General features: G+C 41.4%; 2 protein-coding genes across 4 annotated transcripts in view; both read right to left on the bottom strand.

Moving 5' to 3' along the window:
- Window positions 1-17,335, bottom strand: part of LOC138959231 (Golgi-specific brefeldin A-resistance guanine nucleotide exchange factor 1-like) — a 273,649-nt gene that overhangs the window by 153,857 nt on the left and 102,457 nt on the right. The window lies entirely within an intron of this gene.
- The window catches only part of LOC138959234 (adhesion G-protein coupled receptor G4-like), a 49,802-nt gene that overhangs the window by 5,850 nt on the left and 26,617 nt on the right, over window positions 1-17,335 (bottom strand). For all 3 annotated transcript variants that reach the window (XM_070330630.1, XM_070330632.1, XM_070330631.1), the window contains 12 exons: window positions 13,626-14,047; window positions 12,641-12,862; window positions 8,918-9,091; window positions 7,137-7,553; window positions 5,451-5,640; window positions 4,999-5,174; window positions 4,306-4,413; window positions 3,587-3,729; window positions 2,687-2,833; window positions 1,826-1,920; window positions 1,101-1,384; window positions 400-605 (listed from right to left, as the gene is read on the bottom strand). In XM_070330630.1, coding sequence (XP_070186731.1) covers window positions 400-605; window positions 1,101-1,384; window positions 1,826-1,920; window positions 2,687-2,833; window positions 3,587-3,729; window positions 4,306-4,413; window positions 4,999-5,174; window positions 5,451-5,640; window positions 7,137-7,553; window positions 8,918-9,091; window positions 12,641-12,862; window positions 13,626-14,047 — 2,584 coding nt within the window. The remainder of the gene's footprint in view (window positions 1-399; window positions 606-1,100; window positions 1,385-1,825; window positions 1,921-2,686; window positions 2,834-3,586; window positions 3,730-4,305; window positions 4,414-4,998; window positions 5,175-5,450; window positions 5,641-7,136; window positions 7,554-8,917; window positions 9,092-12,640; window positions 12,863-13,625; window positions 14,048-17,335) is intronic.

A 17,335-nucleotide genomic window follows, 5' to 3' on the forward strand; every position in this document is an offset into this window, starting at 1 on the left:
GGTGGAAGGAGGGACGGGCGACATTCGTGTGCGCGAGATCACTTATTGGCATTATCCCTTCGCCCGCATCCCATTTTTGCGTACGAGATTTTTACTGGAAGTAAAAAAAAATGGGGAGTAAAAATTTCGTGGAGGGAGTAATTTTTTCGTGCCTTGGGGAGTTCTTTTCTTGAACGAAAAGTGTACTCGAAGTAAGAATTTCGTACGAAATATTTACTCCGGAGTTACACTGGCGATTGGATACACGCTCCTGTGGTATAGCACAGTCCATTGTGTGAAAACGAAAAACATAGCACGTACATTGTTTTGAAGCAGCGGGAAACAAGCCTTCTCAAACTTTCAATCCATCAAGAGACTTGTATTTAAATAACATCGCAGCACACCGAATTCCCCGCTCACCACGAAAGGCAAGTTGACAGTGGTGACCATCTTGCTGGCCAGGTCAGTGACAGGGACACCGTCCACCGTGACCTTGGCGGAGATGACCTTGCTGTTGAGTGCGGTGCTCCTGCTGATGTTGTCTCGGGCTTCCAGACGCCCCAGCTTGAAGAGAGCGGTCTCGGCAAACAGGTTCATCGACAGGCGGACATCTTTTCCCGGGTTGTCTGCAAATGGGGAATGATAGTACAGGTGAGTATGTTTGTTTGAGTTAAGATTAAAAAGGGTGCTACATTTTGTTTTGCAACCGCCAAACTGTAGTGTCAGTTCGTATGTGGTAAACATGCATATCAGAGCTTGCAAGATTAGAAACACAACAATAACAACAACAACAACAACAGCAACAGCAACCTAGACTAATTAAAAGTGTAGTTCTACTGGTGTACGCGAATAAAAAGTAGAGCACACGCCATTTTCTCCAGTCCTCAAAAGACAACAATTCAGCATGCACAGTACTCGACTTTCTATATACCAAACTTTACACCAAACAAGCAAACAATCACCATTCTGGACCATGCGATCAAACTCCCCTGACGAACAGTACAAGTTGAGCATCTGTTCCCTGTACGTTTGGCTGCCGTTCTCAAAAAGGTCTGTACAGTACTTGCCAATCCTATGTTTGCCATCAAAGTTATTAATACAAAACAAAAATAAACACTCACCATTTATGATCATGCGAACGAACTCTGCGCTCAGAAAAATTGCGGCATCAGTCTCCGTGTAGGTGGGGCTGCCGTTCTCAAAGAGGGAGAATAGGTCTTTAGACTCTAGCACCGGCACAGGCTCGCCGCCGTCCAGCCGGAGTTCCAGACCAATGATGACGTCATCCTTGACCTTGCTGAGGTTCCAGACCTCCACGGCGGTGGTGTTGGACACGAGACGAACCCTACCGGTGTCATCGTCAAGCTGGATCTTGTCTCCTAGTTCGTCTATGGCTTTGATGATTCTGTGCACACACAAAAATAACGTTTTATTGTGTATTCGCGGAGTACGGTACGCGTGCTAGGGCTCTATTACGCTTAATTCTCTACCTGAAATTCCTAGGAGTTCTACAAATACAGCTAGAAGTTTTAAAACATGGAGCTATGACTGAGTCACTCGTGAAATCAATTTTTCCATCTTTCCCCAAACCAGAAATCAGGAATTAATCGAAAAATTAGCAACCATGTGTATTGATCTTAAGAGGTGCTTCATAAATCATTGAATTTTCCTAAAACGGGATATTTGTGATCCATGACAGGACGTCTATCCTGTAATAAGCTTGCAAGTTATACAGAAAAGGCAAAGCACGGGAAAAAAATGCAAAAGCAGAACAGAAGCAAACCAAAACTGAAACGAGAGGGAACGATCAAAGCAAAAGGTGCACGTTTGTTTTGTACACAGCTACCTGTTTGTAGCGTTGCCCAGACGGTTGGAGTCGTTCAGGACGCTGTCGTTCACTGTCGTTACGCTGTCCACAAGTTCCAGGATCTCTTGTCCTGTCTGAAACATCGCATCGCACAAGAACCGCATCAACAATAACAATAACATTTACACTTTATTGTCCATTCAAGTGAATACTTTACAACGGAAATTTGTCTGCGCCTTATCTAAACCTACATGTAAAGTATTAGGTTTAAATGTAATTTTATCTCGATAACATAGGGTGACATATGATGCAAAAGATAACCTCGGGACCACACAACAAGCTATGCTTATATTAAGTGTGGTTATACATTTAAATCTAAACAGAAAACGTCTTATACAGGTACTGTCATGTCAATGTAAAGCCTTTCAAATGTACATTTTTGTTAGTAAAAGCTGGTCAAGAAATTCAGTGGCACACACATACACAAGTATTAATGTTAAAAGACATTTTCTAGTATGTAAGTTTGTAGAAATCTAAAAATATCGCGTACGAAAGCGGCAGCCGTCACACATACCGCTTTCTTTCTGACAAATATAATCTAATCCATGTTAGCGTAACTGAATAATGGATTTCATTTTGGCAATAAACTCTCGCTCCTTAAATGACATAACTTTGTTGCAGCAAGCTAAGATTGAGCAAAATATTACCATTATAATATTGATTCTTAAAAACAAATAAAGCAGCTATCAAACAGACACAGAAAGAAGCATTGAAAAGTGCAAGCAAGTAAATTATGTGCAGATCATAAAGACAGTCTGCTGCTAAGGCGTTAACACACCTCTTAACATAAGACAAAGTTAGACACAGAGAAGAAGAAAAAACCCTTGCAGAAAGACAGACCTCAATACTGATGTTGTCCAGGTCGGCAGCCTGCTGCAGAATGTCAGCGAAGTACACGATGTCCACCGCAGCAAACGTGTCGATCTCATCCATGGCTTCTCGGGTGTTTTGCACCACGTCACCAAGCGTCACGTTACTGATCTCAGACTGAAAGACACGGACAGACTGATGAAAGATCATTTTGAAGATAGTTTTTGTCTCGCAAGTAGTAAGCTTAATTTAGATTGATTATTCGCTGAATAAATTCAAAACTTAGGATAGTTGTAACATGCTGAACCTGCTTTTCAAGCTGACTTAACCCACATGCAAGTGATTGTGAGGGCTTAATGTGATCGCTTTGAGTGCAATATTTCACATGCCTCAGACTACAAACTAGCCAAATCTACAATATCTGAATTCAGGTTGGTTTGCATTGTGGGACCAAAATAAAGAAAAAGCGATGTCATTTTTACATGGCTCTATGATGGCACCTTAGTCTCGTCTGGAATTTTTTTTGTTTTTGTTCGCCAGGAGTGATGCCTAACAATTGCCAATATGCACATTTTGACGTCGTCGTGGAATTTTGGTGTAACTCGTTTTAAACATCTTTTCAGGAGAAGGACAAAACTGATTATTTTTATTATGAAACAGTGTTTATACATGTATTCGTTCCTGGTATGAATAGAAAGATAAAAGATTATTAAATCTTGCATTGTCAATCGTATTTAAGTTAATATTTTTAATAAAGAATGATTTACTTAGTCTAAAGCTCAAAAACATCAAAATCGCCAAGAATTGAGTTACGCCAAAAGTCCACGATAACATCGATATATTGTTCTGCATTTGAAGATTTGGGTGTGCACTCATTCTGACACAGCAAAGTAAGCTAAACGAAGACCGGGTAAGACGTATACAACGTACCACGGAGATGTTCCTCAGTGTTTCTGTAGAAGGGGATGTGACTGCATCCGTGAAGTTACACCCCTCGTTAGGTTGGAAACCAGACCAATAGGCACCGTACAGTTTATCTCCTTTGCATCTCAGTTTGACGTAGGGTTCATTGTCTGAAGAGAAATAAAGGGGAAAAGTTGAAGATAGTACAGTAATACTGTTTATACACACTTTATGGAACACACACACACACACACACACACACACACACACACACACACACACACACACACACACACATACACACACAGAAAGAGACCGAGAGAGCAAAAGAGGGAGGGAGAGAGAGAAAAATCTAGAGGGAGAGATAGAAGAAGGGAGAGAAAAAAGGAAGGAAGGAGGGAGGGAGGGAGGGAGGGAGAGACAGAGAGAGAGAGAGAGAGAGACAGAGAGAGAGAGAGAGGGGGGGGGGAGCTTATAAACTGTTGTTCTAGTGTAATCTAACGGCACGGGTTGTAAATATACTTCATTAACGAGAAATGAGAAGGCACAACAATGGGCAGAGATGAGAGAAAAAGATGTCGAAAACAACTGGAAACGAAGATGGTTGTGCAGTTATGCGTCACAGACAAACGACAATAACACAAATATTCAAAAACGTTTAGCGCAAATTATACGCGAAAAAATCAGGTATCTATCCCAATATGAAAACAAACATACAAAAACAAACATAATTGGTTATCACTTACTTGCTCCACAGGTGCCGGGACTGGTGTAGACCCTCCCCAGCTCAGTGTCAGGAATTTCATAAGTCTTCTTCGATATTGGATCGTACACGCTAGTATTGGGACAGATATCTGCAACAGAATACAGGTAAATATTGTATAACCCTCTGGTATAAGAACGAGCGTTCGATGTGGTATTAGGATAGCAATCTGCTAAACAAAAAAGTACAAGTATTCATCATCAGTTTGCTCAACGTCATGCATACATAACAACATGCAGATAGCACGAGCGCAGATACGGACAGACAAAGTCTGACTCTAACAGACACAGCAATACATAGACAAACAATCTCTTGGGACCACACTCGAAAAGGACACAGACCGGAAAGACACAGAGACAGACAGAAAGACGGACACACACACACACACACACACACTCACACACACACACACACGCGCGCGCACACGCATGCACGCACGCCTGCACGCACGCGCGCACGCACGCACGCACGCGCAAACTCTCTCTCTCTCTCTCTCTCTCTCTCTCTCTCTCTCTGAAAAAAGGACTCCTTTAAAAAACAGTAGCCTATGTACAATTTCTTCCATAACTCATAAGCACGGTTCCAGCTTCGCCGCGTAATCTCTCTTCTCCGATCACCTCCCAAACCCTCACTCCAAACATCTTTAAATTTACTTCGAAATACAGTCATGGCTTACCAATACTTCTAAGCCGTAGAGAGGCAATGTCAAAGTTGAAATTTGTCGAGTTGACTGTTCTCCTCAAGTGGTCTGCGAGAGAATCCTGCGCCTTGAGCATGAAGGTGCTACTAGGCTCGAACTTGCTCTGTGCAGTCGTTTTGTTGAAAATGTAAAAATCCATGATCATTCTCTGACTGTTGAAATGAAAATAAAGAGAGAAAGAAGGAACGTGAGTGAGGTTCTGCAAGACTTCTGCAAGGCACAGTGAGGTTTAAATGTACACATGTTGATCAGTGTTGGGTTTAGCTGTTATCGAGACATACACATACACACACACACACACAAACACACACACACACACACACACACAAACAAACATACACTCACACACGCCCACGCACACACACACACACACACACACACACTCTCTCTCTCTCTCTCTCTCTCTCTCTCTCTCACGCAATACTCACCTTCCTCTGGGGCGCACTTTAGGCCGAATTCGCAGGATGCGGTGCTGGAAGGCGCTTCTCTCCATAGCCCCATTCATCTGGTCGTCGATCTGGAATTCATCGTCCTCTCCAGTGAGCGAGTAGAGAACCAAATTTGAGGGAGACGTGAAGGTTGGGCTCGCTGCGATACTCGCTGTGTACATCTCAATCTCTGTAAGCATAGGTAGGTGTTATACACAGAAGAAACAAAAACGAAAAATAGGGGAAGGGCTCCTAATATGGACCGGCTCCTAATATGGACCACCTCCTGTTCTGACAAACTAACGGCGCTAGAGCGCTCAAAACAATTTCATTCGCTTTATTCACCCTCTCTGGATAAGTTGCACATGTCAAAACAGTTGCAGAAACACAAACCTCAAAACCGTTAGGCTTTTTCGCTTTTTTTGACTTTTGGCAGCGTTCACTCTAAATTTGCCGCCTAAAACGGACTCGTTTCTGTCCACAGCCAAAGCTTTTATCACACAAAAATGGCTATATATGACAGCTAAGACCGTATGTGTGACATTTTTGCAGTGTGTACCCTGGGTTTCTACTGCAAACAAAAAATAATAGCAAAACCTCAAAGTATGTGTGAGTCCCCTAATATGGACCACCTTCAACAGATCGAAGAAAATAAAAGCTAGAGGCAATTTTGATTAATTCATTAAGAAGCTTGCTGAAAATAACCTTTAAGTAGCCCTCGAGATATCAAAAAAATATTACAAATAGTCTTTTTTTTGTGGAAGTTGATAATTTCACTTATTTTCACTCTGTTTTTGATAAGCTTCTTCAGTTTCCTGGTGTGCTTCAAATAATGCTCTCATCAACCCGAAACAGCTAAATCTAAAGCATATTTGAATTTGTCTGACTTGCACACTAAGTTGTATCATGTTATTTTGAAGTATAGGGGGCTTTTTACAGTGATTCGTGAAGGCCGCTTCACTGGTCCATATTGGGCGCCCAGGCTCCTAATATGGACCATTTGTGATTTTTTCTGTATTTAATTTTTGCTGAATGTCTATCAAAGCTATTTCACTCTAATTAGGCCTAACGGTTAAACTAAGAGAGAAGGACTACCAACCACAAAATGAAACTTCTTCGCAAGAAAACAAGCTAGTTATCAGCAATAAACAAAAAGTGGTCCATGTTAGGGGCCCTTCCTCCACTGCATATATCTGTGTTGGGAATCAGAAAATGATGAAGAATAAGATAAAATCATTTTTGGATCGTTTTATAAAAATAATGTTAATTACAATTGTCAGATGTTTACTGCCCAAACTCATTGATTAATTTGTAAGCCTCCAAGCTGAAATGCAATACCAAGTCCGGTCTTCGTCGAAGATTGCTTGACCAAAATGTCAATCAATTTGCTTAAAAAATAAAGGCGTGACAGTGACGCCTAAACTTTCACAAAAAGCCAGAAATGACGTCATCAAATATATTTATCGTAATAAAGAACCACGGATCTGGGGATATCATACCCACAATATATCATGTGAAGTTTCATAAAAATCGGTCCAGTAGTTTCCTCAGAAACGCTCTACACATACACACGCACCCACAAACATACATACATACACACATGCATTCATACACGACGACCCTCGTCTCAATTTCAATGTAAAAACATTTAGTCATAACTTGACTAAATTTAAAAAGACCTCTCACCTTTTACTCTAACGAAGACGCGCCCCGAGCGATGAACTTGTCCAGTGTTCAAATTGTTGACCTCACACCAGTAATAATCTGCCACCAAATAGTCTGCGCCCCCTTCAGAATTCTCTTTCGGCGAACCAAATTCAAGGGGGATATTAATTTGTGGTTCAAACACAGAGTCACTTTCCTGCCTCTTCTGTCGACCAGCTATGGGTACCCCCCCTCGAACTAACGTCATCGTTTGCATTTTTGGCACCAGCGGGGAATCGTAGACGCAGGAAACGATGGGGGACACTTCAGAAAAGTCATCACTTGGTCCGTCGGATGTGACGCTGTAAGGGATGAAAGCTTCAATGTCTTTACTTCGTGGAATTTTTCTGATCTCGATGCCCTGTTCGCCTGTGATGTTCACCTCCAGTGTTGACATGTCTGAAATTGGGTTGTTTTACGTGTAGGGTACATTTAGAAATGTTAGAGCTTATGTCGGCCTAAAGATGAGTTCAGACAACGCAATCAAATGATCACAAGAATGATCAAATGTACACACAAAAAGACATATTTTGCGGTTTATTCTTTTCTTACTCTATTACTTTTCAGAGATGTAATTAAAAGACGCTTAGAAAGAGAAAAACAAGTCGCGTAAGGCGAAAATACAATATTTAGTCAAGTAGCTGTCGAACTCACAGAATGAAACTGAACGCAATGCAATTTTTCAGCAAGACCGTATACTCATAGCATCGTCAGTCCACCGTTCAGGCAGTGAAATTGACAAGAAGAGCGGTTTAGTAGTTGCGCTGAGAAGGATAGCACGCTTTTCTATACCTCTCTTCGTTTTAACTTTCTGAGCGTGTTTTTAATCCAAACATATCATATCTATATGTTTTTGGAATCAGGAACCGACAAGGAATAAGATGAAAGTGTTTTTAAATTGATTTCGAAAATTTAATTTTGATAATAATTTTTATATTTTTAATTTTCAGAGCTTGTTTTTAATTCAAATATAACATATTTATATGTTTTTGGAATCAGAAAATAATGGAGAATAAGATAAACGTAAATTTGGATCGTTTTATAATTTTTTATTTTTTTTTACAATTTTCAGATTTTTAATGACCAAAGTCATTAATTAATTTTTAAGCCATCACGCTGAAATGCAATACCGAAGTCCGGGCTTCGTCGAAGACTACTTGACCAAAATTTCAACCAATTTGGTTAAAAAATGAGAGCGTGACAGTGCCGCCTCAACTTTCACGAAAAGCCGGATATGACGTCATCAAAGACATTTATCTAAAAAAGGAGAAAAACGTTCGGGGATATCAATCCCAGGAACTCTCATGTAAAATTTCATAAAGATCGGCCCAGTAGTTTGGTCTGAATCGCTCTACACGCACGCACGCACGCACGCACACACACACACACACACACATACACCACGACCCTCGTTTCGATTCCCCCTCGATGTTAAAATATTTAGTCAAAACTTGACTAAATATAAAAACATAGTACGACAAAAACAAAAGGGAAAAAACAAACAAGGTAGATGAACGGAAACGGTTATCTCATTGACAAATAAATCAATAAATAACATCAATCAATCAATCAATCAATCAATCAGTCAATCAATCCATCAAACAATCAATCAATCAACCAACCAACCAACCAACCAACCAATCCATCCATCCATCCATCCACCAATCCATCATTAAATCAACCAATCAATCAATCAATCAATCTAATTATAGCATACAAAGAAAAGCCAAAAGCAGTACAAGCTAGGATGTGACAGCACTAACCAGTTGGAGTGGTGACGTGCTCACAGATGTAGAAGGGCAGCTCAGCAGCACAGTCCCAGGACACCGTAGTGATGAAGTTGGGGTCCATGATCAGAGCCACGCAATCATTCTCCACCTTCACGCTACGTTCAACCCAGGCCATGGAGTGGGGCGGAAAGTCTCCACCCTCGCTACCTACAGTACGGCAAAGCCTCAATTAAAATGTTCAAGTTTTCAGACATTTTGTACCCACAAATTCAACAGTCTTAACTCTTAGCCCGTGGAACAAAACAATCATGAGCATGTCTTAAACATTTCTGCAAAAGTTCAAATCATTCTGATGAATAGTTTTTAAATTAGCTTGACATCCATGTAGTAGTAACATGTTTCGATTAATCGCTTTGTTTATTTTCATTTATCATTTTTGGCTCACGTAAGTGTAGCCTATGCGATGCTAACTTTTGTCTGTCTGTGCGTGCGTGTGTGATAGAAACTTTAACATTTCGTCATTTGAAGACGTCACACGCACGTATGTGCGTGCGTGTGTATGTCTGTGGTAGAAACTTTAACATTTCGTCATTTGAAGACGTCACATTATGGCGTAAGAGGGTTAGACGTCACGCGAAGGAATTACTGAAAGTCTCGGTCATTGTTACTTTGAGCGGGCCGAGACTAGTTGGCAGTCGTGTCGCAGGTATTGTTGACTCTCTCTCTCTCTCTCTCTCTCTCTCTCTCTCTCTCTCTCTCTCTCTCTCTCTCTCTCTCTCTCTCTCTCTCTCTCTCTCTCTCTCTCTCTCTCCATGTTGGCATGTATGCTATGAACTTTTTTTTTCTTTTTATATTTAGTCAAGTTTTGACTAAATATTTTAACATCGAGGGGGAATCGAAACGAGGGTCGTGGTGTATGTGCGTGCGTGTGTGTGTGTGTGTGTGTGTGTGTGTGTGTGTGTGTGTGTGTGTGTGTGTGTGTGTGTGTGTGTGTGTGTGTGTGTGTGTGTGTCTGTCTGTGTGTGTGTGTGTGTGTGTGTAGAGCGATTCAGACTAAACTACTGGACCGATCTTTATGAAATTTGACATGAGAGTTCCTGGGTATGAAATCCCCGAAGATTTTTTTCATTTTTGTGATAAATGTCTTTGATGACGTCATATCCGGCTTTTCGTGAAAGTTGAGGCGGCACTGTCACGCCCTCATTTTTCAACCAAATTGGTTGAAATTTTGGTCAAGTAATCTTCGACGAAGCCCGGACTTCGGTATTGCATTTCAGCTTGGTGGCTTAAAAATTAATTAATGACTTTGGTCATTAAAAATCTGAAAATTGTAAAAAAAAAATAAAAAATTAATAAAACGATCCAAATTTACGTTTATCTTATTCTCCATCATTTGCTGATTCCAAAAACATATAAATATGTTATATTAGGATTAAAAACAAGCTCTGAAAATTAAATATATAAAAATTATTATCAAAATTAAATTGTCAAAATCAATTTAAAAACACTTTCATCTTATTCCTTGTCGGTTCCTGATTCCAAAAACATATAGATATGATATGTTTGGATTAAAAACACGCTCAGAAAGTTAAAACAAAGAGAGGTACAGAAAAGCGTGCTATCCTTCTTAGCGCAACTACTACCCCGCTCTTCTTGTCAATTTCACTGCCTTTGCCATGAGCGGTGGACTGACGATGCTACGAGTATACGGTCTTGCTGAAAAATGGCATTGCGTTCAGTTTCATTCTGTGAGTTCCACAGCTACTTGACTAAATATTGTATTTTCGCCTTACGCGACTTGTTATGTTTTTGTTTTGCTTCTTCTGCTTTAATATTATGCACTGCTTAGTTAATTCCCTCTTGGGCGAGGGCTGGATGAAAAAAAAATCTTTGCTGTATCTACTCCCCCTCGAAAAATAAAGTTGGTTCGTTCGCCAAGTTCGTTCGTTCGTTCGTTCTGTCTGTGTCTCTGTCTCTCTCTGTCTGTGTCTCTGTCTCTCTCTCTCTCTCTCTCTCTCTCTCTCTCTCTCTCTCTCTCTCTCTCTCTCTCTCTCTTTCAACTTCAGGCCCTTCAAGCGTTATTATTCTGATTTGTTTCGTTTTGGTTTCATTTTTCATTGCTCATTTTTCTTTTTGATTTATCTCCCTTCCCCCTTCTTTTGCGCTTGGAGGACATCGTCTTCTCTGATAAGTCGTTTTGATATTTGTATTGTTGTTTTCATTTTTTTTCTAACCTGTTGAAGAGTCGACCATTAGGTCGAAACGTTGTTCATTGTCATTTGTTTGTATATTTCGTTGCGAGTCCAGAATATTAGGTATTACTCTTAGTCGTGTCCCTGTAAGCAGGCTACATGCAGACAGACATATCTAGATCTAGTGTCTCGCTTTCTTGCACAGTGTCACCAATGCTTACTGTGTGTGTGTGTGTATGTGTGTGTGTGTGTGTGTGTGTGTGTGTGTGTGTGTGTGTGTGTGTGTGTGTGTGTGCAGAGACTATACAGTATACTCTATAGTCTCTGGTGTGTGTGTCTGTGTGTTTGTGTGTGTCTGTGTCTGTGTCTGTGTCTGAGTCTGGGTGTGTGTGTGTGTGTGTGTGTGTGTGTGTGTGTGTGTGTGTGTGTGTGTGTATGTGTGACGGAGTGATTGAGTTTGTGTTACTGTTTGTCTATTTCTTACGTGAGCCTTGAAGGCTTCGCCTCTTGTTCACTAAGTCAATCTAAAAGCAATTTTGGGGGGATCGTATACTTTTTTCTCCACATACATTGAAGCAAATGCACACCAAATTTTAAAACAAACACACAGTTCTGTTTCAAGACTGTTGTGTTCAAATGACTTGAAAATTTCGCAAAATCTACTTTACAAAACTGGCTTCACAAAGCTTTGGGACTGAATTTTCGACAAAAAAAGACTTAGCGAAGTCTACATGTACTTTACGATGCTGGCTGTATGAAGCTTTGGGACTGAAGTTTTGATATCAAAAAAGACTTCGCGAAGTTAACTTTACGATGCTGGCTGCATGAAGCTTTGGCGTTGAATTTTCGGCAAAAAGACTCCGCGAAGCCGACTGCGGGATTAGTGAAGGACAGCCTCAAGGTAAAGTAAAAACCCTCATCAACCGAGGTGATGTCAGGTAAGAAACATTGTTCAACCACAGAGTCTTAAGTTAAGGTAAATTAAGGTTGGGTAAGGTAAGGTGAGGTAGGGTAAGGCGAGGTAAGGTAGGTGAGATAAAGGTAGAGTGAACGATAACTACGTGAACAAAGTTGCATGGCTTTTGCTTTGCAATTCTCCTCTTTATCTGGTACCTCAATGCCCATTAAGAATATTTTCTTTAGTGTACACCGTGACAATTCCAAACAATACTCTACAGTCACCAGTGATAGCCGCGTGACAAGCAGGGCTCCCAAAACTAGGCGTTCCTGCGTCCAACAAGCACTAAAAGCCGAAAATACGTATTATAAATTCATGTATGGGGGGTCCCGGGACGCACTAACCTTTACAAGAGCGGGTCCCGGGACGCACTAAATTTCCGTTATCGTGCGTACTGTTTTTAGCTTCTAGTCGTCAACGAAGTCTTGTAGGAGTGTGTTTGTGTTTGTGTGTGTGTGTGTGTGTGTGTAGGGGGGGTTATTTTTGTTTGTGTGTTCCATTTAACAAGGTATCTTTGGACCCTCTAAAACTCAATTGAGGGGATCCCGGAACCCTCTGTAGCAGGAGCGTTCGTAGGGAGCCCTGGCAAGTATATAAAAGCCTTACCGAAGGTTTTGCGAAGGGCTTCAACAATGAGGCCATCCAGGAAGGATGAAGGGGCCTTCATGAAAGGCCTGTACAACGTTCGAGGCCTCCCCAGTTCTTCGTCTTTGGCCTCGCATCTGGACGCTGCTGTGTAGTAGTTGACGCTTTCCCTGTCGAAGCTGATGCAGCTAGAGAAAGCAAAGTCGTAATTTCCGATCTCATCCGGCCTGCAGATCTGTTCCACTGGAAAATAATGCGACAATAGATTACTAGATTTTTGGAGGTTCTTTTTTTTCCGAGTAAGGCCATGATAAAACTTTGTTTTCTATTCCTACCCCTACATTTGAGTCAAATACAGAAATGATGTATATGTGAGGTAAATTAAAAATATCGACAGAGAAAAAAACACACATTATCACTGCTATATAATGACAATGCACATGCGTGTCCACATCAACAGAAAGCAAAGACTGCAAGTCATTCTGTAAATGCGACGGGCGCAATGGCTTAGTGGTAAAAACGTCGGCCTTCAAACTTGAAGGTTCGGGGTTCGAATCCCGGCTGCGCCTGGTGGGTTTAAGGGTGGGGATTTGTCCTATCTCCCAGGTTCAATTATGTGCAGACCTGCTAGCGCCTTTTCCTTTTCGTGTGGACGTACAAGAACAATTACAAATAGTTACGAAAGGGTTCGGTATATCGTCTGGTTATTAAAGCACGGACCTCCCCCCCCCAAAAAAAAAAGAATAAAAAAAAGAAAAAGAACGGGGTATGACCGCCTTAATTTGCAGTGGGGAAGGGGGGGGGGGGGAACACGGCCATTCTCCTAAAAGTTGTAAGAGTTGCAGAAGGAGCAGATTCCATGAATACCAACGAACGCGCACTTAATACCATTAACAAGTATTGAACGCCCCCCAATAAAAAATAACAAAAATAACAAAAAATAACAATAAAAGCATTCATTCACTAATCTGTCAAAACACCTTCTGTCCATATTGCAATCACCTACCGGGATAGAGCGAAGTATCCTGCTTTTCCACTGCTGGTTTCACACACACGAAGGGCAGACGCTGACCGCAGGGCTTAGACCTCACCACCACCTTCCTGCTGCCACAGCCCTCAACAACCGCTCGCTTTGCTCTGTCCTTGAACTCGCTTTCTGACCTTGACATTGGGTTGACCTTGGGATCGACGACCTCTGGTGACCTTTTGCGTCTGCTTGGCTGGCCTGTCTCTGGGGGTTCGAATGTGGGTGGTAGGGTGAAGGGTGCTACAGTGGACTCGAGCGGTGGCATTTCTGGGGAAAAAAATTGTCCCTGTGGAAAGTCCACAGTTGGATCGCAGGTGTCGGTCAGGTTGATGGCGAGCTCAAAGCAGTCCGAAGTTCCTCTAGGCTCTGCATCGGTTTCACTGCGCTCCCATGGGATGTTGCTAGGAAACGTACACAGGGGAGTCAGATTCTTGTTGCTACGTCGCCAAAATTGCCATGAGAAGGCTTCGTATGCCCTTTAAAACACACACGCGCACACGAATACTGACACGGACACATGCACGCACACACACACACACACACACGCGGGCGCGTGCACGCACGCACAAGCACACACACACACACACACACATACACACACACACATATATACTCACACACACACACACGCACACACACACTCACATATATACTCACACACAAAAACGAACACACACACACACACACACTCACACACAAAAACGAACACACACACACACACACACACTGCACACACACATACACACACACACACACACATACACACACATACTTGCTCGGCTAGTAGGAGTGTGTAATTTTCTCACTAAAGGACAAGTTCATTTTTCTTGTGGTATGAGCTCAAAACCGAACTTTGCCGCTTGCAATTACTAGAAGATTGATTGCCTTAAAGTTACTTTAATCCCCTGAAGTGGAATCGTAACAGAAAACAAGTTGCGCAAGGCGAAATTAGGACATTTAGTCAAGCTGTCGAACTCACAGAATGAAACTTAACGCACTGCATTTTTTTCACCAAGACATAACAGCTATGTCAATCCCCGCGGCAAGAAAATCGCCCACTTTTCCCGTGCGACACGAAGTGAAATTGACAAGTCAGAATAGCACAATAGCGTAGTGCGGTAAGCAGGAAAGCGCGCTTTTCTGTATTTTTATAACTTTCTGAGCTTGTTTTGAATACAAAATATTCTATCTATATGTTTTTGGAATCAGTAAATAATAAAGAATAAGATAAAATAATTTTTGGATCGATTTCTAAAATTTTAATCGTAGTACTAATTAACTATTTTCGTTAATTGTGATAACATTTTAAGAGTAAACATGACATGTATATATTTTTAGATTCAGAATTTGATGAAGAATACGATGCAATCAATTTGAAATATGTTTGCAAAAGATCGATTTTAATGACAAGTTTAAGAAGCAAACTAATTAACTAATTTTTAAGCTTCCAAGCTGAAATTCAATCCCATAGTCCGGACTTTGTCAAAGATTGCTTGACCAAAATTTCAAACAATTTGGTTGAAAAATGAGGGCGTGACAGTGCGGCCTCAACTTTCACTAAAAGCCGGATATGACGTCATCAAAGATATTTATCGAAAAAAAGACAAATATGTCTGGGGATATCATACCCAGAAACTCTCATGTCAAGTTTCATGAAGGTCGGTCCAGTAGTTTTCTCGGAATCGTTCTATACGCACACACGCACACATACATATACATACACACACACACACATACGCCACACCCTCATCTCGATTCCCAGTCAATGTAAAAGGCACAGTAAGCCTCCCGTAAACCATCACAGATACGGTCAGGCTTTTACACACAGTACAAACACCCTTTCATTTAAACACTCACCGATTGAGAACATCCTAGGTCACGGGGGATAACCGGTCAAAGGCCGAACAGAAGCCGAAGGCCGCTCATGACACGTGTGAAGGCAAGTTTTGTCTGTTTTCTAGGTATTGTTTGATTTATGTCGGGATTTAAGGTAAGCTACTGATTCAGCGATGACTAAATTTGTTTCTCGATGCATAAAAAGTCAGGGAGCGATTGATATTTGCCCGTAAATAGCCTTCAAAGCTGAAAATGTCCGCGATCGAGCACCGGAAATGGCTGTTCGATGGGTTTTGCAAGTAGAAATGTGCTTTATTTCACCAAATCAGCTCGTATTTGGTGTGGGTACGGGATTCTAGAGGACGAAGGAGTCATAAGATGTGCAAAGAAGTGCTATTTGGGAGTAGAATAAATCTTCCGAGACAGTAGACAAGAGAAGGTCATATTTGAGAGATGCGCGTAGGCCGATTGTCTTTCCGACAAGCGAATGATACAGCAGATTAATCATTCGTTTTGACCAGAAACCTAGTCTCTAGTTTTTATGAATGAGTTTTTTAATTAAAACAATCACGAGAACTCTCTCGCTTAGCCTAATGGCTGTTCGATGGGTTTCGCAAGTAGAAATGTGCTTTATTTCACCAAATCAGCTCGTATTTGACATCGGTTTGGTATATATATATATATATATATTTTCTAATCCTACCGCGAACTGGATAGCAGACGCGGCACGACTGTTGCACCACACTTTGAAGTAATCCCACACTTTGAAGTAAATTACTTCAAAGTGTGGGGATGTGCCCCACACTTTGAAGTAAACCCATTTTTTACTTCAAAGTGTGGGGGGATCTTCCCACACTTTGAAGTAAACTCAGTTTTTACTTCAAAGTGTGGGGGGATCTTCCCACACTTTGAAGTAACTTACTTCAAAGCGTGGGACTTTTGCATCGCCTGTTTGAGCCTGATGATTTTGTCAAAAAAAATGGCAAAGTCTTTTGGATGAGTGAACAGAAAAAGTGAGCGAGCCAAGAAACATAGTGATGTTTGTTATCAGGCTTTAAGCAATGTCCCATTGTTGAGTGTGACGAAAACTCGTGGTGACGATTTTAAAACATGTTGGGTCACGCATGGTCCAATCTTACATGGTCCAACCTTACATGGTCCAACCTTACATGGTCCAACCTTACATGGTGCAACCTTACATGGTCCAACCTTACATGGTCCAATCTTACATGGTCCATATATATATTATTGGACCATGTAAGATTGGACCATGTAAGATTGGACCATGTAAGATTGGATCATGTAAGGTTGGACCATGTAAGGTTGGACCATGTAAGGTTGGACCATGTAATATTGGACCATGTAATATTGGACCATGTAAGATTGGACCATGTAGGGTTGGACCATGTAAGATTGGACCATGTAAGGTTGGACCATGTAAGATTGGACCATGTAAGGTTGGACCATGTAAGGTTGGACCATGTAAGATTGGACCATGTAAGGTTGGACCATGTAAGGTTGGACCATGTAATATTGGACCATGTAATATTGGACCATGTAAGGTTGGACCATGTAAGGTTGGACCATGTAAGGTTGGACCATGTAAGGTTGGACCATGCAAGGTTGGACCATGTAAGGTTGGACCATGTAAGATTGGACCATGTAAGGTTGGACCATGTAAGATTGGACCATGTAAGATTGGACCATGTAAGGTTGGACCATGTAAGATTGGACCATGTAAGATTGGACCATGTAAGATTGGACCATGTAAGGTCGGACCATGTAAGGTTGGACCATGTAAGATTGGACCATGTAAGATTAGACCATGCGTGACCCAACATGTTTTAAAATCG

This window comes from Littorina saxatilis, linkage group LG2 (genome assembly GCF_037325665.1).
Source record: "Littorina saxatilis isolate snail1 linkage group LG2, US_GU_Lsax_2.0, whole genome shotgun sequence".
Classification (NCBI taxonomy): domain Eukaryota; kingdom Metazoa; phylum Mollusca; class Gastropoda; order Littorinimorpha; family Littorinidae; genus Littorina; species Littorina saxatilis.